Source organism: Bubalus kerabau, chromosome 10 (assembly GCF_029407905.1).
Source record: "Bubalus kerabau isolate K-KA32 ecotype Philippines breed swamp buffalo chromosome 10, PCC_UOA_SB_1v2, whole genome shotgun sequence".
Lineage (NCBI taxonomy): Eukaryota > Metazoa > Chordata > Mammalia > Artiodactyla > Bovidae > Bubalus > Bubalus kerabau.
The window spans coordinates 93,188,620-93,211,893 of record NC_073633.1 but is presented as its reverse complement, the minus strand read 5'-3'; the positions used below and the strand labels follow the sequence as shown (position 1 = coordinate 93,211,893).

General features: G+C 56.0%; 1 protein-coding gene across 1 annotated transcript; it reads right to left on the bottom strand.

Annotated features, from left to right (window-relative positions):
* Positions 1-939: 939 nt before the first annotated feature.
* VASH1 (vasohibin 1) lies at positions 940-22,706 on the bottom strand. The gene is made up of 7 exons (XM_055538740.1): positions 22,220-22,706; positions 14,284-14,372; positions 12,809-12,865; positions 11,158-11,232; positions 8,076-8,457; positions 6,115-6,227; positions 940-4,936 (listed from the first exon to the last, which is right to left on the bottom strand). Exons 1-7 carry the CDS (start codon positions 22,520-22,522, stop codon positions 4,864-4,866), a joined length of 1,092 nt encoding a protein of 363 aa, XP_055394715.1. The 5' UTR covers positions 22,523-22,706; the 3' UTR covers positions 940-4,863.
* Between the last annotated feature and the right edge of the window lie 568 nt (positions 22,707-23,274).

Here is a 23,274-nt window from a genome sequence, read left to right as displayed (position 1 = left end):
GCCTAGGGTTTCCTTTCAAGCTGAATGAAAGGAGAGCAGAGAAGTAGGGAGCAAGGATTACAGGTGAAAAGATGCCTCTGGGCAGGTCAGCTTGCAATTGTTTGGACTTGCCTTAAAGCATGGGAAGAGGTCCAGGGCTGGACGGACAATGCAGAGGAAGAAGGGGTAACGGGTAGAACCAGGGGTGTTTTCCAAAGCTGTGTCTTTAACCTCGATAGGTTCTGCACTGGCGACCGTGGTGAGAAGGGACTTGAGATCCCCATTGCTATGGTTTTCTGAAATAGCCTCCTCTCCCAGGAGAACACCCAGCCTTCCTCCTCCTTCCTTCCTGGTGGATGGCTGGGGACTAGGAGAGGACAAGCTGGGCTCTGGAATGCGCCTGGGGCCTCCAGGGGGGCGGAACTGGCTGTATGAAGGAGAAAGGGCTTCTTTTACAGTCAGCAGGAAAGATCTCCCAGATGAGTAAAAAGGGCTGAATGGCTTCAGCAGGCTGAGGGGTGTGACAGTCTGGGACCCCAGAAGTTGTATCATGACTGCCGGGGCTGTGAGGTGTCCTGATGACTGGTTTGGGGCTCCCCCCAACCTCTGGTCAGGTTCTACCCCCACCCCCCACCCCCCTGGAGCTGCCATGGCTGACAGTGGCGGGTGGGGCGGCTGCAGCCCCAGCTTCTGGAGGGAAGAAGACAAGGCTTACAGCCCACACAGCTGAGCTGGGGGGAGACTTTATTCTTTTCAAGGAAAAAGTGAGAACAGGAATGAGACGAAGTGTAAAAGGGAAAGGTGGGGTGCAATACTGATACGAGAAGAACAAAGTCCAGTACAACACGGCAGCCAGCCGACACCATCACCAAGCCCCAGGCCAAGCACACCCGATCTCTCCTCTCATCAGACTTGGAAGAAAAAGGGAAACTTGGAACTCTGGAGCACCAAGATGGGGTGGGGGTGGGGGTAGGGGGGTGGGGTCAGTACCGACCCGACAGACTTGCAGCTAGCACCTGGCCAGCCCTGCCTGGTCGGGGTCAGACCTCCCCTCCTACCCCACGCACCCCTCTTTCAGGGCACGCCTCCCTGCCCTTCCCTGGTTTCCCAGTGGGACGAGGGAGGTGGGGAGTTCAGCACAGCGGGACTCTGGCACTCAGAACACAGTCCATAGGCTAGGCCCCCAGCTCACACTTTCCTTGTACTTCGAGGCCAGAGGGTGGGCCTGGGGGAAGCCAACAAAGCTAAGCTGAAAACCACCCAGGCAGGGACCCAGGCACACAGGCCTCTGGGCACACTCCTGGTCAGAAGGAGACCCAGTCCTTGGGCCAGGAAGTCAAGTCCAAGTTGGAAGCTGCGGGGAGGGGGGGATGCTGTGATATGACCCAGGGTCAGAAACCAGACGTGGCCAAACTCGGGCTCTCCCTGTAGCTAGGCTGGCCCTTGGCTTTGTCATGGCACCTAGGGGTGGGAGGTGCAGCTCTCCGTACCTGGCCACGCTCAGGAAGGATGGGGTGGCTGCTGAGAGGGGCCAGGGGATGGTGACTCTGCTGAGGCCACGGGAGGGAGAGGACCGGCAGGTGTGAGTGGGTGGGACACGGCTGGAAACCCAGATTTTCAGTGTTCTGACCCGGCAGCCCGCACAGGGTACAGGCGGCCCGGCCTTGGGGAGCAGTCACTATCTCGCCGAGCCGGCCCACCTTCATCACACAGCTTTCTCGGACCTCCCCTGACCCCTCCCCAGCCAGGAGCGCCGACCCCCAGGGACAGAGGAGCCCACACCGAGTGCTGGGAGGCAGCCCTGAGTCTGGAGGAGCCGGGCCTGGTCCCTCATGGGAAGTGAGATGAGGTGATGCTGACGATGGTGACTAAGGCCCCAAGTCCCTGCCCCCTGCCTCCCCAGAAACACTGCAGCCAGGCCGGCCCCGCGCGGAGCAGAGCCTGTGTAAACACGCCCAGGAGGGGAGGAGGGCTTGCTACATATATTTGAAATGTGTTAAAAAATAAATTAAAAAAGCACCGCTGTATCCCGTGGGTGTCCACAGGCCCGAGGTCTCAGCGAGGAAACGGGGAGGTGCTAGGGGCTTCTCGGTGAGGGCGTCGGCTCCCTCCACCGGCAGACAGCAGCTGGGGCTGGGGCTGTATTCTGCTTCCTTCTCCCCAAGGGGCTCGGGAGGGAGACGGGGGATCAGAGCACCCCGTTGGGTTCCCATGCCAGGAGCAGCTCTCCCCCACATCTCCCTGACCCCAGCGCCCCCTCTCACGTCTCACCCTCAAGCTCTGTGGTTCACCTGCCAGGTGGACATCACAAGGCACCCACCTCCACACCCACAAAAGGCCCTGTTTTCAGCCTCATGCCTCCCAAATGGATCCATCTCTGACCCAGGTGAAGGTGTGAACGTGGGGCCCCCCCTCCTGAAAACTAGGATGGGATGGGAGGCTGAGTTGGGGCTCACAGTGGCCCCCAGACTGCTCTGGCCGTGATGTAGCCCAGCAGGCAGCTTAGGCACCTTGCCAAGGGTCCATTGAACCAGGAGGAACCCAAGGGAGTGAGCAGCCGGCTTCTCTGCGTGGCCTGACTCTGGGCCAAGATCTGCTGGTCTGAAGAGCTGCCAGCCCAGTGCCTCTCCTGGTGGGCACCTGCGTCAGCAGACGCATCCTGTCTCTGTCTCTCCCTTTCTTGGCTCCTCAGGCCTCATCCATCTCCCCAGCAGACTGAGAACAGCACTGTTTCTATTCCACTCCACCCCCTTTTCCCTGGTGGCTCAGACGGTAAAGCGTCTGCCTACAATGCGGGAGACCTGGGTTTGATCCCTGGGTCGGGAAGATCTGGAGAAGGATAATGGCCTCCCACTCCAATATTCTTGCCTGGAAAATCCCACCCATGGAGGAGCCTGGCAGGCTACAGTCCATGGGGTTGCAATGAGTTGGACACGACTGAGTGTCTCTGGTCTGCAGGGAGAGTCGGGTGGGAAGGAGGCAGCTGCTCATCTGGGAGCAGCCGCTGTGGCGAGGATGCTGCCCTCGGATGTCCAGCCTGCTCTGGGACGCCTAGAACTTCCATCCCTTCCATCTCCACGCCATCTCAGTGCATCCATCTCCCCAGCCCAAGCTCTTGCTACTCTCTTTAAGATTACAGACAGTCATTCTTTTTCAGGTTGGGCTTTTAAATTTTCTGAGTTGATTGCCACCATTTAAAAATCTGCATATTTCACATAAAAATTCAGAGTTCTGCAATGAAAAAACATCTGACCATCTGGTATGCAGGGCTGCCTTTAGACCCGCTGAGCAGCAGCGGCTGAGGCTGGCCTTCTTTAGTTGGCCACAGTCCCCACCCAGCCCTGCAGCCCTCCTTTCAATCAGCTGCTGGGCCCTGGGGGAATCTGAGTTCACAACTCTGGGCTCTTCCTCTTTCAGAGCTCAGTCAGGCCCTCAGTCCCTAGGCAACCTTACTGACGGTTGCCTCTCAGTATTAAGAAACCTTAATGGTCATCTCTTCCCAGTTATCCTCCCGTAACCTAAATCCGGTCTATAGCTTTCTAGATGACAAGAAACCATCTAATCTTTGCTTGAATACCTCCAGCAAAGGGGAACTCACTACTCCCCGTGGTTCTAAATTCTCCCTCACCTTCTTTTCTCACTTACACTCCCCAGTTCTTGGGCTCTGCCTCTCCCCAGTGGCCACACTGCACCCTTTGCCTTCCACCTCTGCTGTTGCTTGAGCCTCCAGAACCTTCCTCCAGTTCCGCCAACTTGTCTCCACAACTTCTCCCTTGCCCTCCAGGCAGATGGTGCAGACTCCAGCAGCTCAGGCCCTTCCCTAATGAGCTGCCTCATGCCCCAGGCCCGATCATCACTGGGCCCTCCACACCTAACCCAGGCTGCTAAACAGGGAGCGGGGGCTGGGATACAGGCCTCCGTGGCCTGGTCTTCATTTCCCTAGCAAGGGCTGAGGTAACAGGAAGCGGGAGCAGTCCCTGGGGGCCTCCCGACCCAGGCCTGAGGGTCCCACCCCGTCCTCAGCCATGGTTCCTGGACCCACCAGGTCTGTTCAGATCCCCACAGGCACGCTGAGCCCAGTGCTTCTTCTCTGGGCCCCCGGCCAAGCCCGGCCCCTCTGCAGGGAGGCCCCAGCTGCAGCAACAAGCAGAGCTGCGCTGAGCAAGGGGGCCAAGGAGGGGTCTGGGAACTCTTTCCCCCAGCGGCTCTCTCCCGGGCTCTCGTCCAGTGCATCCCAGCAATAGGCGCTACCACTGGGCAGTGTCCACCCACGTAGCATTGTCCATGGGGCTCCAAGGGCCCTCCTGGGTCACACACTCTGGCTCTTGGGGCACACGGGGCCTGTGCTAAGCTCCCGATATGGACCATGCAGACCTTTCTCGGGGTGCTTCCTACCCTGCTTTCCTTTCCCTGGGTCATGATGCTGCCAGGGCAGACAGGACTGGAGAAACATCGCTCCCCTGTCACGCCACAGCCCGAGTGGAGCTGGGAGGTTTCCCATGGGGAGGATGGACCCAAACCCCAGACACACGGGCAGGGGTACCAGCCAGAGCCGGCAACCCCTCCTCACCCAGCCCCACGACACTTAGAATCTTCTAAGCACTGGCTTTCCGGCCCCTGGCCAGATCCACTAGTTTTTAAGTTTTTTTTTTCCCAATACTTTAAATTTCAGGTCATCAAGTTAAAACCTCAGAATTCAACTCTTCACTGCCTCTTGGTCCACAGGTAGAGGGCCTAGCCCAGCGGAGGGACAGCAGCTTGGAAGCTGAGCTGGGACACGCTCGCCCCGTCATCAGCCCCGCGTTCCCCAGGACCGAGGCTGGTCTGGCTGGAGGATGCTGGTCCCCTGGGAAGTGGGTGGGGCAGGGGGCGCTGCCACCCGCCTTATACCCGGATCTGGTACCCATTGAGGTCTGGCATGGCTTTGGGCTCTGAAGGCTTCTTCTCACCGGAAGGCCTGCAGGGAGGGGAGAAGAGAGGAAGGGGAAAGGGTGAGCAGCCTCTCTGGGAGGTGGGAGAGCGGGGAGCCAGGGTGGCTGCCCCCCAACTCCCATCTCCCCATTCTCCAAGGTGTCCCAAATGCAGCAGGAAGGGTCCCCGAGGAAGTGCGTTTCTGGAATCCCCCAACCCCCCATGCGAGCCTGAGTGTGGGCCCCACACTCTCTCAGGAGCTACTGCTCTTCACTGAGGTCAGCGACTCTGGCTGCAGGTTAAGTGATAAAGTAACAGTGAATCCCTGTGAGGGACCCTGTGTTCTCTCTGAGAGCCTCCCAGGACAAAGTGAAGGAGGCTGGCTATGGGAGGCAGCGAGGTGCCCCTGACACCAGAGAGGTGTCTCCAGAAAAGTGAAAAAATAAAGTTGCTCAGTCGTGTCCAACTCTTTGCGACCCCATGGATTGTAGCGCACCAGGCTCCTCTGTCCATGGGATTCTCCAGGTAAGAATACTGGAGTGGGTTGCCATCTCCTTCTCCAGGGGATCTTCCCGACTCAGGGCTCGAACCCCGGTCTCCTGCATTGCAGGCAGACACTTTACCATCTGAGCCACCAGGGAACCCCATATAACCTGGAGGTGTCTCCAGAATGACCTTTAAAGCAAGAGCCACACTGACACAGAGGAGACAAATCTGATGAGGCCGCTGGGTGCTTTATCCGAATGCTTCTGCTGTCTGGTTACCGACAAAATCCAGACTTTCATGGGGGCAAAGGTTACATTCAAAGCCACCGACCGGCTGCCATCTGAGGTTAAAACCTTTTCCAGCGATATTCCTGGAAGAGCTCACTGTTGGCTGGGCCCCACCCTTCTACCATCCCTCCCCCAGAGCCCATTCTGCAGCTCTGCAGTTGTAGCCTCGGACCTTCCCCCATGGGCCTCCTGCTGGGCACCAGGGTGCCCACACAGGGTAACCAGTGGGCCAGGGATGTCCTTCTCCCTAGAGAAACGGGACTTCATTGTAGCTGTTTCAACATACAAACAAACCCACCCTCCCAGTGGGGGCGACAAAGAGAAGGGTGGGAATGCGAAGAGCTTGGGGGGAGATCAGAGGGAGGGGAAGATGAGCGGAAAGGATGAAGCCTTTTTCTGCACCTTCCCCCCACCCCCAACTCCTCCAGGAAAGGGGAAACCCAGGGCTCACCGCCTTTCGCTGCGGCTGTTCCTGCGGTGGGGGCTGGACTGGCCCCGCTGTGGGGAGGACACATCCTTCTTCCGGTCCTTGGTGGGAGACGGAGGGCCAGTCCCTTTGCCGATCTGGGTGGGGAGGAAGACACACAGACTTGCTCCAGGACTGCCCCAGAGTCCGTCCTGTCCTGACGGAGCCACAAGCCCCAAAGCTGCTCTGGGCAGAGCCCAGGAAGCCTCAAGCCCTGCTCTGCCCTGTCTCAGGGTCTTCCTGAACCTGTTTCCCAGGCGCTAAAGTGGCCAGGGCCTTGGAGGTTCCACAGCAGGGCAGCCCAAACTCCATGAGCCCCTGAAACAGCATGGACGTGGACAGCAGTGACTGGGGAGGGTTCATGGTGGCCCCCGAGAAAAGGGGCATTTACTCAGGCCGGGCAGAGGGGCCAGCCGGAGAAGCAGCCCGTGTCTGAGCTTGGGGCTGGGAGCCTACAAGACCCACAGGTAACACTGGTTATCTCCAGTTGATCAGAAGCTCAGACTAGTGGCTACACCTCTGATGAAAGAGAATAAAGGAGGTGGGGGGAGCAAGTGAACTTAGGCGACACAGTCCCTTTGAGCTGAATTTTCAAAATGTGGGGTATACAGGACGGGTGCTGGAGGGGGTGCAAATAGCATGGGAAGTCTTAAGCACCGAACAGATTGGGAAACACAGCACTCGAAGTTAGGTAGTGCTGGCTCCAGCTCTATATCCAACCTGCTCCCCTGAAGGTGCGGTGACACTTGGGCAGCTGGGCACCCAGACTTCCACAGGGAGGGACGGGGGAGGACCAGCTCAGGAGGGGAGGAGGGCAGCCCCCGAAAGCCGCGGGGTCACCTGCAGCTGCCCTGGGGAAGGAAGGCACCGAAGCTGTCACCCCAAGGTCTTGGTCTGGGGACTGGCGGGGCAGGGTGGCCGGGACTCCTGAAAGCACCTGCGACGTGCCGGGGTTCCCTATCCGGAGACTGAGCCCCAGGCCCATCTGCCGCCCACAGGCTGCAAGCAAGTCTCTGGGCTCCCTGCACCTCAGTGTCCCCCCGTGCCCGCTGCGGCCCTCCTGTGGTCTTGGGGAGCAGCAATGGGCGTGAAACTGCCACGGTCACGGCTGTGGCCCCAGGCTGCCCGGAGAGGCAGAGCGCAGAGCTGCAGAGACCGGGCAAAGGGGAGGGGCCAGCAGGCCTCACGGAAGGCACCCCCAAGTACAGGGGGACAAACATCTCAGCAGCTCAGCCCACTGTTCTGGGTCCAGCAGCTCCCCCTCATGACCCCTGCTCACTGCGGCTGGGCAAGAGGGAGAAGGAGCCGTCCCTCCTTGTCTCCCCAGAGTCTGACCCGCTTCTCTTTTCTGACTTTCCCCCTGGGGCTGGGGGTCAAGAGTCGGGATGACAGGGGTGATGGAAGCTGCTGCCCAGCCCACACGATACCACTCCCTCCAGACAGGCCATGACTCCCCACCAGCCTTGACTCGCAGCCCCTCTACCTGGATGGCAGCACCCCTGCCCAGGCCCAAGCCCAGCTCCCCTGCAGCCCGACCAGAGCCTCCCTGGGGCTGCCCACCTGAGGTGGCTGTCTCATCAGCAATGACCTTTGAGCGAAGCCCAGAAACTTCCTACCCTCACCTCCCCAACTCCAGGCTCCACCTCCTCCCAAGAAGATGGTGGGGATGGTGGGTTGGGAAGGTGGGGGAGGAAGGGGGGACTTCCCTGGAAGAGTGAGCCTCTAGGAAGCGGCATCTCCACCTCTGCCCCTCCTCCCCACCCCTGCCCTTCTACCCTCAGCCCTACATTTCCATTGACCCCCTACCCCTTCCATCCCCACGCCTGCCCTTCCGCCCCCGCCCTTCTGCCCTCACCCCTGCCCTTCCACCACCCCCCCACCCCTGCCCTTCCACCTCCACCCCTGCCCAGGCCCTGGGTGCCCCGGGCAGGGCAGTGCGCACGCACCTTGAGCCGCATGTCGCGGGCATGCCGCTCCAGCTCCTTGCGGAAGTCCTCGCGGCCCAGCCTCTCCACGTCCAGGACCGAGTGCTTCCACTCGATCTGCTCCACGCTGTGCGGGTCGTGGGACACGCACTGGCCCAGCTTCACCTTCTTCAGCAGGTGCCAGCAGCGGCCGTAGGCGGCCTCGTAGTCCAGCACGAGCTCGCTGAGCGTGCGAAAGGCCGGCGGCTTGTACATCAGGTCCTCGCGCCGGCTTATGCCCAGCGCCCCGTAGCGACCCCCTAAGTTCACCCCCAGCACGATGTGGCGGAAGTAGTTCCCTGAGAAGTAGGTCTTGAAGCTGATGGGGAAGCGTTCCAGGGTGGGCATGCTGTTGGTGAGGTAACTGGCCGCGCCGCCGCAGCTAAGGAAACGGCTAGAAGCAGGAGCGGGGCGTGGCGACCCCATCCCACCTACCCCACCCGGGAGAGGCTGTGTGAGCCGCCCCAGAGCCCAGCTTCCCAGTGCGGATGCCAGCTCTCCAGTGCGGACCCCAGCTCCCCAGCGAGGACGGTGGGTGTTGCTCATCCACAACCTGTCATCAGGCTTGGGCCCAGCATACAGTAGGCACTCAGTGAACTCAATCTCTATGGGTCAGGGTGCTCAGTGATTACCGGCTGCTGCCATGACGTCAAGCAGCCCTCACCAAGTAACAGTGAGTAGGGCACCTCGAGCTGCCGGGCCTTCCAGCGTGGTGGGGTGAAGGAAGGGTGAGAGAGGCCCTCCGTCCACAAGCCTGTCTGTCTGTCTCCCCCTCACCTCCCTCCTCCCCTCTGTTGCACACACAGCCCTCTTCACCCCTGCCCTCCCTCTCACACATGCTGATACACACGTGTGCATCAGAGATGCACAGACAACCCTGTTCCTTTTCTCTCAGCGCCCCCACCCCTCCATGCGTAGATACCGTGCCTGCTGCTCTTCTGATAAAACCAAGGCTGCCGGCAGCCTGGGGGGCCATCAGCTGTCCACTCCAACCTCCACGGAGGACCGTCTACGCCAGCTCTTCTCTCTGGCTGCTCCTCGGGCCCTGCTGGCTCCTTCTCAGGCTTGGCTGGGACCCCTGACCTCCCTTCCTAAAGCAAGTCTGCTCTACTTATATTCCCCATGGCACATCACCACAATCTGTGATTATTTTTCTTATTTCTTGGTTTACTTGCTTATTTTTTGTCTCCCTGGCTAGAATGTAAACTTTTGAGAATGGGGACCACCTTGTCTGTCATTTATTTTTATTTTTTGCTGTATCTCTGGGGCCCAGCACAGACATGGCACATGACAGGCACTCAAAACTCTTTTTTGAACAAATGGGGAGAATGAGATGAACAGGATAAAAGCTTGGTGTACAGACCAGGTCGACACTGCGTCCAGTGTCCAGTGTGCTCCTGGTTGTTTAACTGTATTAACAAATTTGTGGGATGGCATTGCCATTGTCCCCTCTGCAGAGGAGGACTCCGAGGCTCAGAGGTGCTAAGGAACTTGCTTGAGGCCACAGTGAGGATAGCAGGGCTAGGATTCAGGTCCAGGTTGGCCTGAGCCTGCAGTCTGCAAGCAGTCACTGCCATGCTCACCAGGCCTGACTCCTTGCAAGCAAATGACTGGGAACACAGATGAGCCAGGTGCAGACTGAGTGCAGTGAGGATGAGACCAGGAACAGACTTAGTTCAGAGCGTCCCATGTGTTCAGGAGGGAGCCATGGCAGTTCTATGGGGACAGCAGGGTGGTGTCCTATCCAGATGGGGGGCTACTCCCATTTTCCTCCTGCCCACAAGCCAGCAGATAACCCCTGGAAGGCCTCTGGGACCATGTGATCCCATCTGGACCAGCTTCTCTGTGTGCTCATGGGGAGGGGAGCAGGGTCTCCCTCCTACAAGGGGGTGGGAACCTCCACTTTGGAGCATGGTCCTGAAGGAGAAACAAATGTGGGGTGGTGAAGGAAGTGCCGGCAGCGGCCTGGAGTCCTTGGGCTGGCCTCACACTCATCTCAGCAGAGAACCCTTTGGACAAGGCAATGCTGGTGGGTCTCTGGGCAGCAAAGGACTGCCACAGAGGGATTAGCCCTCAGGGAGGAGGACTGGGGCCACCCCTGCACTCTCTTTGTACAAGTTAGGCAGGTATGTCTATGGGGGTGGTGAGTATCCCCTCTGATCCCCCTCAGAGAAGCTGTGCTCCTGGCCTGTGAGCGTTGTCGTCTTCTCCCTGACCCGTCTGAGCAAACGATTCCTCCCTGTTCCATTAGGCACCTGCCCCCTCACCCTGCTGGGCACAGAGCCCAGTGCCTACTCCAGGAGTGGTAGATGGAATATTTACAAGCCTTGGTAGGTACAGGGAAGAGTGTGGGGTGGGCAGAGATGAGTCAAGACTGGCCTTGAATTGGTAAAACTGAGTTATGGGCACATGGGCTGCACTATGTTAATTTATGCTTATATGAGGTTAAAATTTTCTGTAATAAAACAAGGTAGGATTCCGGCAGGAACCACTTACAACAGAGAAATGGCCATATGCCAGTCTCCTAACTTTGCTTTAACTGGGGATATTGGGTGCCCCCTCTAGGGGCCTTGTCTGTCCTACCTAACTACTCTGGTGATCCAGCTATAGGTCCAGTTTTATCCTTTGGGTTGGGGAGAGACTGAGAAACCCTTTTTATTTTTTTTTTTATATGCAGATTTACATTTAAAGATCAGGGGATGTCCATCATCTCCACAGATCCACATGTCTTGGAAATGCCAACAGTTGGGCATCCAACCTGCTTCTCCCAGACTCTTTGGTTCTTGGAAATAGCACAGCAGGCTTATGAGACCATAAGCCCTGATTTGTGGTTTGGAGAACAGGGTCACTGTGTCCACTGATCAAAAAAAAAAGCTGCCCAGTAAGCCTTGGAAGTTAGCAACTGAGGTGCAAGAGACTGAGCCCCCCTCAAACTCCTTCACTTTGGGGCCAAGTTCGTGACTTCTGGGAAAGGGAGCCGGGAGGGCCCTTCCAGAGGAGGAAGATGGCCCTGGAGATGTGAGTAGCTGGCTGCCCCCTCCCAGACCTCTCAGAGGAAGGATACATTCCCAGGATCACCGCTTCCAGGCATTTGATTGGCAGAGCCTCTTTGGTCATTTCCTTGGCCAGGTCCATCAGCCTGGGGGGTTGGAAGGCAGAGTCATTAGGTCAGAAGCTCCAGTCCCCTCTGGTGAAGGAGCATTGGGAGGTAGACTAGATGGACAAAGACTCCCCTGCCTTCCAAGCTGTCGCAGCTCAAGCCCAGCACCTCCCCCTCACATCCTTCCTGAGCCTAAGGGGTCAGAGAAGAGACAACCACTGAAGATAAGGAAAGAGGCCCTTCCCCTTTCCCTTCTGTCCTTCCATTTCCTTCTTCCCTCAGAGTCCTGCTGCAGAGTCCTCTGGAGGGGAGGGTGGTTGGGGGTGGCGTGCAGTGGTAGGCAGGTCTTTGAAAGCCACTGGGCTGGGGGCCTCCTGTAAAGATGGTGTTTGGGGAGTGCATGGGATAGCATGCCAAAGAGGCCGGAGACCTTGGCACTGATCTTGTTTCTTCTGGAGCACAGTGGACACCCCTGACCCAACTGTGACTTCTCTGAAGAGCCTTTGATTGTTGTAACTGCTCCTTCATGGCTGGCCAGCTCCCTGGAGCCTGGACATGGGGTCTCAGGGAGTTAGCTGCCCAGTGACTCCCCCACCTGCTCTTGAACTTGGAATTCAGGCCGCTTTAAAACAGACTTATCTCTGAAGCCTGGTTCCTCCCTCCTCACCAAATGCTGCCCCCTGGCCCTGGGAGTGCAGCCTGGCCACTGGCTTTGCAGGGCAGGGTGTCAGACTCCTCCACCCCATGAGGCTGGAACTGGGCCTGCACATACAGCAGGCACAGGACAACAAGAGCAAAGCTTTGGGATAAGGAAGGCTGCACTCCCCCTGAGGGCTTAGAGAAGGGGTAATTAAGTAATTTAGCTAATAAGCCATCTAAAGCATTTTTCATAAGGAAGTGATCATGGATTGATTATATGTGGGGCAAGATGTAAAATTCATATTCATCATAAAAGCACAGGGTTTTAAACCTGTAGACAGCTTTGAGCTGAGCCCCCAGGCCCAGCTGTGGTATTCACTCTCCACTCTACTCTGCCCTAAGGGTTTCCATGGGGGTGAATCCAGCCAGGGGTCTACACCTGGGGGGCAGAATGGGAAGTGAGACATGCAGTGTTCTCCCCAGTAGGGTCCCTGCAGCTCAAATACTGGGCCTTGTACCAAATGCCCAGAATCAAGTCCAGAAGGTAACTGGGGGTGATGCCAGGGAACAGAGAGAAGGGGGAGGACCCTCTCCTGTGAGGCCCACCTCTCCTAAAAGGAAGATAAGGGTCACACACAGACATCCACCTGGGACCATCCTCTGTCATCACCAAGGCAAGCAGGTGGGCTGCCATTACCCTCTTGGCTCAGCATGGATACTGGGGATCCCCCTCCTGGCTCAGCATGGATATTGGGGTTCCTTTTCCTCAAGGGAGCCCTGGCTGCCCATCTTGGCTAGAATCCCCTCTTTAGGACGTCCTAAGGGGAGTCCCACGGTGGTACCTGCTTTGCTGGTGGGCTCCCCTGGGAAGACTCTCTGCTTGCCTGATAAGCTTCCACCCACAGGTGACAGAGGGGCCCCAACCAGACCAGGCCCTGTGAACTGGTGCAGAGGGACCCGTGCTCCCCACACTTACCCTGTCAGAGGTCTGCTCTTCTTAATTTCAAAGAACTGTGTCCCTGTGTGATTGTACCTGTGGGTGCTGGTTAAGGGCTCTCTGGCTTGATCTGGAAGAGACGTGTCCCTCTGCCCCCATCCAGACCCCGGGGGTCCAGCACTCCTCGGGGGTGCAGGCTGGGTAAAGACCCCACAGAGTGCTTCTGGAGGGTGCCCGGGAGGATGCTCAGGGCGTGATCGTCTGAAGGGAGAGAAGGGCACAGCACGCCGCTGGCTCCTTCCCCCACAGGGCCCCTCTCTGTCCTCACTCATCCTCTGTTCCCAGCTTTCCTCTCCAGGAAGGAAGCCAGGCAGAAGGCAGCCAGGTTGGCCAGGGCTGGGAGACAAGCCTGAGCCCTGGACAGCTCTCAGCAGTACTTCATGTTCCAATTGGTGAGAAACAGCACAAACGGACAGGAGGAGGCTGGGGTGGGATTCCTGTGCGGCTCTGTTGCTGGGTGCTGCTCCCAAGCCAACCGGCCCCTCTCTAGGCCACCAGTCCCCATCTCTGCCCCTTGTCCTCTCCCCCCAAATTGGGCTGGACCCAGTTTTCAGTAACCAGTCTGACTATTCTTCTGCTTAGGACCCATGCCTGGCCCTTAGGGGTCCTGCCATCTTGGACCGAATCAGCAGCTAGGAGAGTCAGAGGGAGCCAGGTGGAAGAGCTCCAGGCAGGGCCCAGGGCTGGAGAGGCCCAGCTCAGAGACACCGGGGAATCCCAGGCTTGGGGGCGTCCCAAGGCTCTTCCCCTGCTGGGCAGCTGGCCTTCTGCCAGGGAGGAAAAAGGCGCAGAACTAGGGGATACGTCCTAGATGTGGAAGCTGTCTCCTGGAGCATAAAAATCCTTTTTCTCCTCCATCTACCTGCTGCTGCTGCTGCTGCTGCTAAGTCGCTTCAGTTGTGTCCGACTCTGGGCGACCCCATAGACGGCAGCCCACCAGGCTCCCCCGTCCCTGGGATTCTCCAGGCAAGAACACTGGAGTGGGTTGCCATTGCCTTCTCCATCTACCTGCTACCTCCCCCCAACACACAGCCTTTCCCCCAACACACACTTCTTTTAGACCAGTTTTTAAACAGCCCCAAGGGAGCTTCCCCTCTCTCTCTCTCTGCTGGCACCAGAGGGTCAGCAGAGGAGGTCTGAGCCAGTAGACCTGGACTAGGCTTCCACGAGCAGGTCACTCAGGACACACTGACCCCATCACACGGAGGAGGACGCAGGAAGCAGGGAGGCCAGAGCAGGTGTGGCATTCATCAGACAAACCCGCTCCGATACCCAGGAGGACACGCGCTGTGTGCACATGACTCTGGGGGTTCAGAGATGCTGTGTGAGTGGCACCCCCTGGAGTCGTGGGGTGCAGCTGCTCGGCCCAGTGCCCTCTGGCCCTGTCTGGAAACAAGCCCCAGCCGGCTCCGGACCAGCCGGACAGCGGCTGTGACTCTGACCACGGAGGATACTGCAGCTCCCTGATGTAGCGCTGCACTGCTTCCAGGCGCTCAGGGACGGGCGTGGAGGGCTGGAACGTAGGCACACTCGGTATGGGGATCTGGGCACGGAGAGAGAAAGCTCTGGTCATGGAGGGAGGCTTACCCTGGAGCTTCCAGCCCACTGGACACCCAGATTAGCCCCCAGAGAAGCCACATCCCAAGGAGGGGCTCCCCGCTCCCTCCTTTGCTGAGCTTCTCTCCCCCTCAACCCCCACCCTCCCATTGGCCACTCCTCACCCTCCTAGCCCTTGACGACATTTCTGATCTGGAGTTTGTGTTGATATTCCAATTTTATGCTTCTTTCATAATTTTAGAAAAAAACACAGGCTGACTGTTTAGAATTTTACATTTCATGAACTTCAAGGCGTCCCCAGGAATGTTGATCTTGAAGTTAAGTTCATTTGGGTTTGGGGTTCAACTCTGGTTCAAAGTCAAGTTGACCAGGTGTCCCTGTCCCTGGTGAACACACCCTCAGCAGGGGGTGTCACCCCACTGCACTTTCGTATCACAGCACAATGGCCAGGCCTTCCTGCTCCCCTGGGAGAAAGAAGGAAGTGCAGGGGGAGACTTGCCGTGGACTAGCCTCTTTGGAAGGGTTCCATGGAGGCAGCAGGAGCCCTGGTTCTCCTGTCTTGCCAGCGCCACACCTACAGCAGCATGGCTAACCGGGCATCTGGACAGTCCTCCTCACCGGAATAGACTCTCCAGAGTTTGGCCAGACATGGGGAGAAGGGGCTGTCATGGGGAGAGTGGGGGTGTGGTGGGGAGGGGTGGGTGAGGACTGGGAACGCTCAGCCTGGGCTGCCCAGGTGCTGGCAGTCAGGCTAGGCTCCGTGGCCCCCTGGAGTTGTCCCTCGGCAACCCTGCAGTTGTCAGAAAAGCAGCCATATCTGGGTGTGTGCCCCCAGGCCACCCGCTCTGGCCTGGGGAGCCTGAAGGCTGGCAGTTTGGCCGCAACAAGTCAAGTGTGGCTCAGAAGCCAAGGGAAGCACCCACCAGGTCGTTAGGGTAACAGGTCGGGCTTTCCTGGGTAGAGAGGAACCAGCTTTCCAGGTCCATGGCCCAGCCCCCTGAGGTCCCCCTTGGCTCCCAGCGCTGGCAGCTCTGAGGTGGCCTCAGGGCTCCTCACATGACGAGGCCCCACCCTGCCACCCTTAGGCCTCAGCCTACTCCCCAGCAGGTGGGGGCTGCTGAGCGCATCCATCTGTACAGGGAGTGAAGGGCCGGGTCCAGCGGGAGCCCATGGCGGGGCTGGGCTGAGGGATGCGCTCCCTGTGGGGTGGTGCGGGCACAGCCTCTCAAGTAAGGTGGCCAGGGATCTGACATGAAGGAAGTGAAACACCAGTGATTCCTGATGGCACCACAGCCTCTGACAGGCACCTACTTGCCCCAAAGGGCCAAGGCGCAAGGGAGAAAGCCCTGCCCAGGAGACTACTCTGCGTGAACGTCCTCCCCAGCCCTGCCGGCCCCCTCCTTCCGGTCTGGGCAGTCCCCAGCCGCTGACACCTCAGTCTGGAGGCAGCTACTTCCCCTTTCACACCCCACTAGTTCAGTTCAGTTCAGTTGCTCAGTCGTGTCCAGCTCTTTCCGACCCCATGGATTGCAGAATGCCAGGCCTCCTTGCCCATCACCAACTCCCAGAGTTTACTCAAACTCATGTCCGTTGAGTCGGTGATGCCATCAACCATCTCAATCACTGTTGTCCCCTTCTCCTCCTGCCTTCAATCTTTCCCAGCATCAGGGTCTTTTCAAATGAGTCAGTTCTTTGCATCAGGTGGCCAAAGTATTGAAGTTTCAGCTTCTGCATCAGTCCTTCCAATGAATATTCAGGACTGATCTCCTTTAGGATGGACTGGTTGGATCTCCTTGCAGTCCAAGGGACTCTCAAGAATCTTCTCCAACACCACAGTTCAAAAGCATCAATTCTTCAGCGCTCAGCTTTCTTTATAGCCCAACTCTCACATCCATACATGACTACTGGAAAAACCATAGCCTTGACTAGACAGACCTTTGTTGGCATTACTTTGCCACTGCTGCCCAAACTGTGGCCACTGCTTAAAATCAGCAGGGGGATAACAGCCCCAGATGGGGAGTGCTCTGTCTTCCTGCCCGGCCACCATGTACAAGACAGGCTCCAGAACTCTCTGAGGGCCTGGCTGGCCTCCTTGGGTCAAGGATACAGGGTGGGAGAGCTATCAGAGGAATGACGGCACCATTTACTATAAACAGCACGGCACCTGGCTTTTTCAGGTGGAAGGTCCCAGGCAAGTCATCTCCACTTCCCGTGAGGGCATCTAGTGACTTCTAGGAGCTTGAGGTAGAGACTGTAAGTACACCCTCCCCCGAGACATTTCAAACAAGGAGGGCTCTGTAGTCCAAGAATCCTTTGAGCAAGCTTGCACAAGCCAACCCTGGACCAGGGCCGGGTGGTACCATGAGGGTATCACCTGCCATCTAGACACAGGACCCAGGAACTAGAGGCTCTGTAAGAACTAAAGGGCTCCAGATAAAAAGTGTAGAAAGACCCTGGATTCATGAGTAGGGCCTTAAAGGACACCACCACTGTGGCATAGCTGGAGGGAGCTGACGGCTGTGCCATGTTAACTCATGTCAACCAACAGGCCAGCATCTTTCTTCTGAACGTTCACAAAAACAAAACAAACAGGCAAGAGTCTGTATATCCAAATAATCAGACCTACTAGAGGGCTGGCAATCCCTCAACCCCCACCCCAAACCAGGAACTCCAGAAATGCTCCCTTGCTGCAGAGCGGTGGGGTTAAGTGGCGTACAGTGGAGGAAAGTGATATTGGCCCAGATCCATCCAGGAAAGACTCCTCCTCTACTACCAAGGCCAAGGGTTACCTTGGCTCCAGGAACCCCCTGAAATCCTGAGTTCTATTAAGGCGTCCCCCCTGGTGGAGTCCATCTCAGTCTAGAACAGAAAGGAGTCTTGGGGGAGGTCAGGCAGCCTGCAGCTGAGTGTGTGGACAAGAAGCAATAAAGCCCAGAGGCTGACAGACCTGGACCTAGAACCAGCCCATCGCTGTCTAAATCCCAGCCCCGCAGCTTACTGTCTGGAAGCAAGATCCTTACCGTCTCCATGCCTCGGACACCTCACCTGTAAAGTGGGTGCCAAAACAGAACCAGCCTCAGAGCCCAGATGAGACACTGCATAGCCAGGTCTTGGGACAGGGACGGGCACACGGCAGGGACTTGGCTCCTGCCCACTGTCGCTGTTATTCCTGGGCGTGTCAGACACTGGTCAGCCCATGAGGACGCTGGCAGTGCTGCCTTTTTGAGGGGAGATGTCCAAATTCACCTTCTGCAGGAGCTCAGTGTCTAGAGCCGTAGTCAGAAGAACCTGGGCAGCTGGGTCTGGATGCCTGGCCACTGGGCTTTTAAAAAGGCGGTGACAGGGCACTTCCCTGGTGGTCCAGTGGTTAAGAATCCACCTACCGATGCAGGGGATGTGGGTTTGATCCCTGCTCCAGGAACTAAGATCCCACGTGCCGTGGGGCAACTAAGCCCACGTGCTACAATTACTGAAGCCCCTGAGCGCTTTAGAGCCCATGTTCTGAAACAAGAGAAGCACTGCAACGAGAAGCCGTGCACCGTAACAGAGAGCAGCCCCCACGGGCCGCAACTAGGGAAAAGCCACGTGCCTCAACGAAGACCCAGCACAGCCAAGAATAAATAAATAATAATTAAAATAAAAAAGCTAGAGGCAGCTTGAAACATCAAGGAGACAGTCTTACAAAGGAACACAAATGACTCCTAGATCTGCGATCCTTTTAGGAACTGTCGCCCGTTAACATACTGGTGTCACCCTTTTAGAGGACATCTCCCCAAAATGCCCTTGGGGTGGTCTCTCCAGACTCTATTTGCTGAGTACGTATGACAGCTTACCCACTTCACAGGCTTTATTTCATCAATTCCTCCCAGTGACCCCTCGGAAGTGGGTATGGTGCTTATGCCCATTTTATAGCTGAGGAAACTGAGGCACAAGAAGGTTGCGTCCCTTCCTGGAGACCCAGGATTTCAACACGGTGGATCCAATGTTTTATCACACAACATGGCAGGGACCTCAGACTCAACCACCTGCAGGGAGGGGAACCAGCCCTTAGCCCCAGCTGCCTGCTGCCATGTGGGGTCACAGATTCTCTGCTCTCAGATCTTCTCATTTCCTGAAAAAATCTGGATTCTGATGTAAAATCTCCCCATTTTGAATTTTGGCTTGCCTGGTCTTTTTAAAACATTATGCTATCCCCCAAACTCTTGGCGGACTACTCAGGTGGTGCTAGTGGTAAAGAACCTGCCTACCAATGCAGGAGACATAAGAGATGCGGGTTTGATCCCTGGGTTGGGAAGATCCCCTGGAGGAGGGCATGGCGACCCACTCCAGTATTCTTGCCTGGAGAATCCCCATGGACAGAGGAGCCTGGTGGGCTACAGTCTAGAGGGTCACAAAGAGTTGGATACGACTGAAGTGGCTTAGCACAAACTCCTGGTCCCACTACGGTGTAACCTCTGCTGCCTCTGTGTTAGCTTCAGGGCAGGGCCACTTGGGGTGGGGGTGGGGCAGCCCAGTGCTGGGTCCACGCTGCTGGCACTCTGGGATCAGACCCTGATGCCTCCTGGACATCTCTACTCTGCCCAGACTCTGGGGCCAAGACTCCTGCTCTGGGCCAAGGTAGAGGAAACTGCCCCCCCCACACTTTTCCTGTGGTTTGAGGAGGGGGATTTGATTTAGGTCATACCTGAATGATCTAGTGGTTTCCCTTACTTTCTTCAATTTAAGCCTGAATTTAGCAACAAGGGGTTCATGATCTGAGCCACAGTCAGCTCCCAGTCTCGTTTTTGCTGACTATATAGAGCTTCTCCAGATGACACCACCCATCTGGCAGAAAAGCGAAGAACAACTAAAGAGCCTCTTGATGAAAGTGAAAGAGGAGAATGAAAAAGTTGGCTTAAAGCTCAACATTAAGAAAACTAAGATCATGGCATCTGGTCCCATCACTTCATGGGAAATAGATGGGGAAACAGTGGAATCAGTGGCTGACTTTATTTTTCAGGGCTCCAAAATCACTGCAGATGGTGACTGCAGCCATAAAATTAAAAGACGCTTGCTCCTTGGAAAAAAGCTATGACGGAACATATTAAAAAGCAGAGACATTACTTTGCCAACAAAGGTCCATCTAGTCAAAGGTATGGTTTTTCCAGTGGTCATGTATGGATGTAAGAGTTGGACTATAAAGAAAGCTGAGTGCCAAAGAATTGATGTTTTTGAACTGTGGTGTTGGAGAAGACTCTTGAGAGTCCCTTGGACTGCAAGGAGATCCAACCAGTCCATTCTGAAGGAGATCAGTCCTAAATATTCATTGGAAGGACTGATGCTGAAGCTGAAACTCCAATACTTTGGCCACCTGATTCAAAGAACGGACTCATTGGAAAAGACTCTGATGCTGGGAAAGACTGAAGGCGGGAGAAGGGGATGACAGAGGATGAGATGGTTGGATGGCATCACCAGCTCGATGGACATGAGTTTGAGAAGGCTCCGGGAGTTGGTGATGGACAGGGAGGCCTGGTGTGCTGCAGTCCGTGGGGTCACAAAGAGTCAGACATGACTGAGCAACTGAACTGAATTGACTGAGGAGGGAGAGTTTCAATTCTCTCAATCGTCTCACAAAATCCCTTCCACGCTCCTGTCAGTCATGACACCCCCCACAGACAATAGCGTTATTCCCTCATCAGTTTCTTTTCTATGTGTGAAGGTTGAAGATGACAAGATGACATTACAAGACCAGTGGCTAATAAGCTCGTCAATTTTGTTTTTAGTCCCTTGAAGTGGTGACAGTTCTATAGAGGAACATTCACACTCTCCCAGAGCCTGATTTAGACATCAGCAGGATGGCTAGAGGGCCATCTGCTAATCCCTGACTTGCTCATGTGGGAGAAGCATGTGGCTCTGGCTTCACTGGGACAAATGCTGAGTGAGACCTAGCCACCCCTCCTGATTAAGGGCATGGACAGAGGGAATGAACACCCAGTAATCTGTACCAGTCTGAGGCATTACAGTTTCTTAAATGCTTTAACACAGGGATTCCCTGGTGGTTCAGTGGTTAAGACTCTCCACTCAAAGTGCAAGGGGCCTGGGTTTGATGCCTGGTCAGGGAACTAGATCCCACATGCAGAAATTCAGAGTTTGTATGCCACACTAAGATCCTGCACGTGCAACTGAGACCCGGAACAATTTTTTTTTTAATATATTAAAAAAATGCTTTAACACATTTTGTCTCATTTAACTTCACTACAATCAACACCACTCTTAACCTCAGGCGAGAAAACTGTGGCTCAAACAGGGGTCTGCTTGAGTTTATAACTAGGCGGGTGATTGGAACAGGTGTCCTTATCCTCTGATGCCATACTTCCTTTTCCAGGAATTTATCTCAAGGAAATAATCAGAGCTGCTGCTGCTGCTAAGTCACTTCAGTCATGTCTGACTCTTTGCAACCCCATGGACAGCAGCCCACCAGGCTCCTCTGTCCATGGGCTTCTCTAGGCAAGAATACTGGAGTGGGTTGCCATTTCCTTCTCCAATAATCAGAGGTGAGTCCCTAAATTTATGTTGTAGAATGGGCACCACAGTGTTCATTTTAAGAAAAAAATTATTGGAAACAATGGCCAACCACAGGGAGTTAGTTAATTCTGAATTAGCTCAGAAGGTGATTATGTAGCCATTCAAAATCAAATCATATTCAATTTCTCTTGAAAATATAAGGCAGTAGCTCAACTCTCAACCTGGGGATTGTCTGAATTCAGCTTGTCCCAGAAGATAGTCTCTGATGGTTCTACCAATAACTTAGTAAAAAGAGAACAAAACAGGCCACCTGTTTCCATGTCTAATCCACCTTAACTGCCACTCTCTCTGGTCCCTTCCTTCTCATCTGGGCAAGTACACATAAGCATGGGCTCCGACCTCTGTCCAACTGACTTTTCTTAGGGAATTTCAGGTCTCTGCATTTGAGAGAGTATTTCCTTAGTCTTGAACCATAACTTTGGGGGAAAGAAAATCAGGCGTGTTTTCCCACCAAGTACTATAGGGCACAGAATGTTTTAAATACTCTTTCATTCAGCAAATGCTTACAAGTGCCGGTTCTGTGCCAGGCACACAGGAGGCCTTGGGAAGACAAAGATGAATGAGACAGCCTCGGCCCTCATGGGGACACAACTGAAGGCCAGCCATCGTGAAAAGTGACTGCACTTTGTTTTTGCCGTGCACAGAAAAATGCCTGCACTTTGCCCCTCTCCACGGCTCTCTTCTAACTGCCCTGGAACCTCATCCTACGGAGCAGAGGCCCTGGAACCAGAAGACCTGCGGGGGGAGAGACTCAGCCCTGCCAGTTACTGGCTATGGAGCCCTGAGTTCCTACTTGAGTTTTCAGCTTCCTTGTCTGTAAAAATGGGTCCTCAAACTGCACTTCATGCACAACGCTCTTGGAGAATTCAGCGAAACACATGAAAATATTTACTCAATATCTGAAATCCTGGACTGTCCTCAGTCATTCATTCTCTGCCCACTGCTCTCTGGCTTAGCGAATAAGATGTAGAGGCACCCGTTAGTGTTACTAAGTTTATCTGCTGCTCTGCCCACAACACATGGGCATTTTAAGAGACGGAGGAGGACACTCCTAGAAACAGGGCATGTGGACCTCACAAAAAAGCCTCAATGGCAATTAAGTAAAAGTTCTTCTGGACAGGTTCAACCTATCTATATTTTTAACACTTTACCAGTAACTCCCTACCCCAACAGGAAAAGTGGCACTTTGCTCTGGAAGCCCCCAAGTCACTAAAACCTTAGCTCCCCCCTACCCTTTGCCCCCCGCCAAGCCCCAAACAAAGCCCTCACCTTGGGCAGGTCTGTGGCCCCGCGGATCCGCTGAGCCACCTTCTCTCCATCGGGGTGGATCTTGGCCACGTGTTTCCACATCCTTTCCCAGGTGGGCTCGTCCACAGGCAGCCCACCCCGGTTAATAAAGAAGGGGATGCCTCCATCTCGTAGGTCCTCTTCCCCTTCTTCTTCTGGCTCATCATCTCTCTGGGCAGAGGCTCCTTCGCTGGTCTCCAAACGCCGGACCCCAGAGGGGACAGCCGCGGCAGTGGGGGCAGCGCCGGTACTGCCGCCCCCGACAACCTTCTTCCCCCCTGGCATCCCCAAATCCTTGACGGGTGGGTGGGAGGACGTAGCAGCAGGCAGGGGTAAAGAAAAAAAAGGTGGCTCACAGGAGGACTCCCACACACCAGCTGCAGAGATAACACATGGCCAAACAGAGCGCAGGGCACCTTTAAGAAACCAGGGCGTGGCTCCGTACAATAAAACACTACTTGGTGCGGAGGGGGGGGGGGGGGGAAATCAGTGCCTCAAAGTGAAGTGCTGGGCAGAGGGGCTTGGTTGTCCAGGGTGAGCCTTAGAAGCCTGGTTCTTTTTGAAAAACGGGATGCAGAGAATACATCTCAACTTGGCAGCTTTCACCAAAGCACCCCCCACCCCCTTTGAGAGCGAGAACAATACCGGACAGCAGTCTGGGCTGCCCGAGGAGAAAAGCCGGAGGGAAACTGAGGCCAGGCAGCTCAGATCTGCGGCCACGAAAGGGTCGAGGCACGAGTGCCCACAGCGACCGGGCGCCCCAGGTCCCAGTTTTTTGAAGAGCAACAAATTCCTCTACAAAATACCGCACGCTCACACCTGTGCGCGCTCGGAGGTGGGGGGCCGAGGCGACTACAGGCCGGGAGTCGGCTCCGAGGTCGCGACCCCCGGATCGGAGGGCGGCGATAGGGCGCGATTTCTCGGACGCGACGAGTCTGGGAGCCGAGACTCGCAGCTGGCAGGGGCGCGGGGAGGGGGCGCGCGCCGACGCGCACATTCCACGCCCGCCGCCAACTCCCCGCACAAAGTGGGCTTTG